The 5,575-nt window shown below is 40.1% G+C and overlaps 1 protein-coding gene across 1 annotated transcript in view; it reads left to right on the top strand.

Annotated features, from left to right (window-relative positions):
- Positions 1–3,858, top strand: part of cct3 (chaperonin containing TCP1, subunit 3 (gamma)) — a 7,032-nt gene extending 3,174 nt beyond the window's left edge. The window contains exons 8-14 of the mRNA XM_016275752.1: positions 254–403; positions 493–625; positions 726–807; positions 2,264–2,444; positions 2,724–2,969; positions 3,082–3,213; positions 3,318–3,858. Coding sequence (XP_016131238.1) covers positions 254–403; positions 493–625; positions 726–807; positions 2,264–2,444; positions 2,724–2,969; positions 3,082–3,213; positions 3,318–3,416 — 1,023 coding nt within the window. The 3' untranslated portion in view covers positions 3,417–3,858. The remainder of the gene's footprint in view (positions 1–253; positions 404–492; positions 626–725; positions 808–2,263; positions 2,445–2,723; positions 2,970–3,081; positions 3,214–3,317) is intronic.
- The last annotated feature ends 1,717 nt before the right edge of the window (positions 3,859–5,575 follow it).

The raw sequence follows: 5,575 nt of genomic DNA on the forward strand, positions 1-5,575 counted from the left end.
ATAACTGGAGTCACTTAATCATGCAGATTTATGCTACAAGCTTTTGTAGAATTGTACAGTAAGAAAGTTATTTCCCTTAACCAGGAAATTAACGTTCTTAGAATTGACAAGACAGTTGACCCTGAGAGGTCAGCTAAATATCTACAGCGGATCTAAAATATGAATAATTAATTATAACTAGTTATGGTTAATTATTCATATTTCCTAATGAGCTGATTCGTTACATACCTAATTGCAGTTTTTGTGTGAATAGGTGCCTGGCGGCATCATTGACGACTCATGTGTGCTGAGGGGGGTGATGGTAAATAAGGATGTAACTCATCCCCGTATGCGAAGACTCATTAAGAACCCGAGAATTGTTCTGCTGGACTGCTCTCTGGAGTACAAGAAGGGTGAGAGTCAGGTGAGATGTTGTCTGAATCCACAATCTTCCTTTGAATGCTTATTTAAAAACATCTAAAACACTGACCTTTGGCCTCGTGCTCCTCTCAGACTGATATTGAGATCACTCGCGAGGAAGACTTCGCCCGCATTCTGCAGATGGAGGAAGAGTACATCCAGCAGATCTGTGAAGATATTATTCGTCTCAAACCTGACCTGATCTTCACCGAAAAGGGCATCTCTGGTACATATATGATTATTCATGCAGTCATGTGTTTATGAGAAGCAATGGTGGTCTTTTTTATTTTTTAGATCATGTGAGTATTAATTTGTCATCTCCCTAGATCTGGCTCAGCACTATCTGATGAAAGCAAACATCACTGCGATCCGTCGTGTCAGGAAGACGGACAACAACCGTATTGCAAGGTGCAGAAATATGTGCTTTTGTCAATACATTTTCGTTTTTATTGTGTAAATCATTGCATCAATGGTTACTGCAAATGTAAAGCAAATCTTAATTTCTTAGTTGCATTGACAAACCTGAAAATAACAGAAAATTTAAAATTAAAAAAATCTTGATAATTAATATTAAAATGTTAATCATGGCAGTATATGTAGTGGATATACATTGTATTTATATATGCCTAGTGGAGTCACTTTGATACTGCTTGTGTAGAGCATTGATGTCTCATTTGTGAGTGACAATCATTTTAAGAATGATTTGATTCTTTTTAATGAATTTGGCAAAATGGTTTACAATTTGGCATGAATAATGTATTAGTGAATGGAAAAATAGTTTTATTTTAGTATGTACAATTGTAAATTAAATTTAGCTTTTAGTTTTTCTTTTCATTTTCTGTTTTAATGATCTTAGTTTAAGTTGTAGTAGTTTTGTGCTTGCTATTTTCCCCTCTTTTTGTTTTAAACAATTAGTTTTAAACTATTTTAGTCTTAAACATTTCAATTGTATAATTTATGAAACGTTTTATTTAGCAATTTTTTTAAATTGCGTAAACTTTTTTTTTTTTGTAGTTAATAACAATACTGATGGTTCTGGTAACTTAAAAATCCTTAACCAATAATTTAAGGGTGCTTTCACACCTGTAGAGCGATTGCTTTGTTCCGAAACAGGGATTAAAATGATTACAATGTTGCTTTTTATTCTTGGTGCAGTTCGCTTTCACATGCGGAAAGTTTCTAAACGGACCAAATTTGTTAATACAAGTCACGCGCGAGTAAACTGTTGTCTCATTGGTCAAAGTTCCACGGTTTATTTTCCGGGATTCCACTAGCTGTCTCGGCTGTCATCCGTCAGGATGAAACGACAACAGCTTTGCGGGCTTATTGTAGCTGTCCTTATATTAATTTATCATTTTGATCAGGAGTCCAGGATTCATCGGGAAAACATTTTTAAAATGCACCTACTTGGAAGAAGAGCAATAAGACAGCGTTATAAAATGTAAAAGTGTGCTTTTTTTATTTTGAATAGCAAAGACGTGCTCACCCACAGACATTCAGAGGTTCATTTTGAAGTATTAGCAAAACAACAAAGCTAATGCTTTTCACAGAACCATTATACATTGTGATATAGCCTGGTTCGTTGGTCTGTTAGATTGGATTGCTTTCTCACTACAACCGAACTGCTCCAGAGTTCGTTTTCAATCGAGCCGAGACCACCTCGTTCAGGCGATCTCAGACCGATTGTTTTGGCGTGGATCCGGGCTCGATTGCCGTGTTCACATATGCCCAAACGAAACGGGCTAAGGGGGGAAACGTGCCAGGTTCCGAAACAATGGGCCAGGTGTGAAAGCACCCTAAGTGTGTCAAATATTTAAGAAGTGTGGCAACACTTTACCTCTTCTTCTGCTTGTCTCTCTCTCAGAGCATGTGGTGCACGTATTGCCAGCAGAACAGATGAGCTCCGTGAAGAGGATGTGGGTACAGGAGCCGGTCTATTTGAAGTGAAAAAGATTGGCGATGAGTATTTCACCTTTGTGACAGAGTGTAAAGACCCCAAAGCCTGCACCATTCTCCTCAGAGGAGCCAGCAAGGAGATCTTAGCGGTGAGAAAAAACGGAAAGAGAAAAAACAAAGAAATGAGGAGACTGGAGCCACTGTTAAAAATTCATGACTATGCAATGCTCAGAGGAAGATTAATGAGGATGTTTTTTAATCGTTATAGAGAGTCTCACAAAGGTCTCTATAGTGAGAGCAGCCCTCAGGAAGAGGTGCTTAGATAATTCAACAGGCCATTTGTTGAATATTTGATCAGCTCAGCTAGAGTATCGGGATTTTGTGCAGGTTAATTGACTTGTCGCTGTTTGACTGATGATCTGTCTCAGGAAGTTGAGCGAAACCTGCAGGATGCCATGCAGGTCTGTCGTAACGTCCTGTTGGACCCGCATCTGTTGCCAGGCGGTGGAGCAGTGGAGATGGAGGTGTCCCATCGGCTGACGGAGCGCTCGAGAGCGCTGACCGGTGTAGAGCAGTGGCCATACCGCGCTGTGGCTCAGGCCCTGGAGGTCATCCCACGTACACTCATCCAGAACTGTGGAGCCTCAGCAATACGAGTGCTCACTTCCCTTAGGGTAAGTGGAATCGAAAGCACCATTTTTTGTATTTTTATTTCAGTATGTTGATGCTACTCTTAAGTAAGTCGCATTTCAGTTGGCGTTAAAGCGTTTCTCATCTCTTTTCCAGGCCAAGCACACTCAGGAGGGCAACTCTTCATGGGGTATCAATGGAGAGACAGGAACTCTTGCTGATATGGAGCAGCTGGGGATCTTGGAACCGCTGGCAGTTAAAGCCCAGACATACAAAACTGCAGTTGAGGTAAAAATGGCACATACACTGAGAAAAACTGCTTTAGACTCCAGGAGGAAGGTAGAGGTGATTTTTCTTATGACTGTTAATGGATTTTCTCGTTTTCCTCTTAGACGGCCATCCTGTTACTGCGCATTGATGACATAGTTTCTGGTCACAAAAAGAAGGGAGAAGACCAGGCGGGTGGTGCACCTATGGAGGACAAGGAGTAAAGGAAGAGGAAACACAGAGGATGAAGGCAGAAGAGTTCAGAAAGGACAGTAATGCAGCAAATGAAGAGCAATTATGCACAAGCATTTATTTGTGCAAAACGTCATTCTCCAACACAATGTTTTCATTAGAAAGCCATTTGCACTGTTGCTTTGTGTTGTCATTAGGCCAGAAGCTCTTCTTCCCTCAATTGTTTTTCTTCCCCTCTGGAAATGAAACCACTCTGGATTGGATTAGGATGTTTGTGCTAGTATCTCTGTGCTTCACTTTGCTGGTATTGTTACTTTCTATTTCCTACCAGTGATAAATTTCAACATCAGACCATGTTGTGGAGTTTTTCTTGGGCTGAACCCCTTTTAAATTGAATATAAATTAAGGTACTTTTTTCACAACACCTTGGTAGTTTACTATGATTATGCAATTAAAAATTTTCACAGAAGCTGTAAAATTTTCAAACTTCCCCCCCAAAAGAGTCACACAGAACACTTCACATTTAAAAATTTATTTGACAGTTTAAAAAAATGTCTACATGCGTCCCATTTTCCCAAATGCAACACTTTACAATAAGGTTCAGGTAACATTACATTAATGCATTAGGTATCATGAATGAACAATGAACAGGTTCATTTTAAGTTATTAATGTTCATTCATGATATATTAATACAAATGTTAATGTATTTAGTATATGCAAAAATGAACATTAAAAGCTAACATAAAACAACAGTGACCAAAACTTTGCTGTAAATCTTAGTTAGTGCAGAGACCCTTATTGTAAAGCAGGGGTGGCAAACGTCGGTCCTGGAGAGCCGCAGAGTCTTGCTTCAACCCTAATCAAACACACCTGAACAGGCTAATCACGGTCTGAAGGGTTGTGAGAAAGCTACAGGCAGGTGAGTTTTAATTCGGGTTGGAGCTGTACTCTGCAGGGCTGCGGCTCTCAAGAACAAGAAGCATTAACAGAAAAACATGCCATTTTGACATGCAAGGATGTGCCGTCAAACAGCATTTTACAAAAAAATATTCAAATATATTTAAAAAGATGTACGAAAAAACTAAAACAGTACAGTAGAATTGTTTATTTCTAAAGCACCACCCTTAGATGTTCCTCTTGTATTTTTCGTTTCATCATCATGGACAGATAAAGTACGAGACAATACTTGAGTTTAGATCAGGGGTGCCCAACCCTGGTCCTGGAGATCTGATCTACCTTATTGCAGAGTTCAGTTCCAAGTTCCAACCCTGATCAAACACACCTGAACCAACTAATTAGGGTCTGAAGGAGCACTTGATAATTACAGACAGGTGTGTTTGATCAGGGTTGGAACTGAACTCTGCAGGAAGGTAGATCTCCAGGACCAGGGTTGGGCACCCCTGGTTTAGATATACTAACCATCAATCAAACTAAGGGAAGACCACCCATAAATTACATGATGAGCAGTTCATCTGCAAAGGTTTATTGTCATTTGACAATATTTCGGATGCTAAGACGATTCAGTATTTGCATTTCAGCACCACCAAACAAGTTCCATCTGCAGTTTTGGCTGTGCTGAATGGCACTCTGACCTAATCTGTCATCAAGCATTGAATCTGTCAGCGGTCCTTGCCTAGAGACAAAATACATTCAAATTTACCCAGATTATCAGTCATGGGTTGCAATATCCAGCATTCGATATCATGCCACAGATTTGTGATATCACCCCTGGGCTCGCTCTCCTGTCTCTGGGTCCACGCCACTGTCCAGATCTAACATAAAAACAGAACAACGCATCAAAAATAATCATTTACGAAATGTGTATCAGGCATATAAAAGGATCACTTGACATCACAGGCAGAACCAAGGTCTGCTTCTCTTACCCATGACAGTATCACTGGAGGACAGGTGGCTCTGCTGGTTAATGAGGCTTAAGTTGGAAGGTCCTCCTGGAGCATCTGATACAGCATAACCTGAACCAGTTGGTGGATCCATATCTGTGTCCATGGCTGTTCAGATGGCAGGGGAACAAAAGATTTAATAATAACAACAATACTATACACAGGCATAGCAATAATTCACGGTGTGCCATGAAATCACACTTGAAAGATCCCCTAATGTCAGATTGACGCTGACCTGCGAACTCTTCTTGCAGTTGGGAATCAGACTGAGGGGGTTTGGAGAAGGTCT

The sequence above is a fragment of the Sinocyclocheilus grahami genome, unplaced genomic scaffold, assembly GCF_001515645.1.
Source record: "Sinocyclocheilus grahami isolate Dianchi unplaced genomic scaffold, SAMN03320097.WGS_v1.1 scaffold96.1, whole genome shotgun sequence".
In the NCBI taxonomy this organism is placed as follows: domain Eukaryota; kingdom Metazoa; phylum Chordata; class Actinopteri; order Cypriniformes; family Cyprinidae; genus Sinocyclocheilus; species Sinocyclocheilus grahami.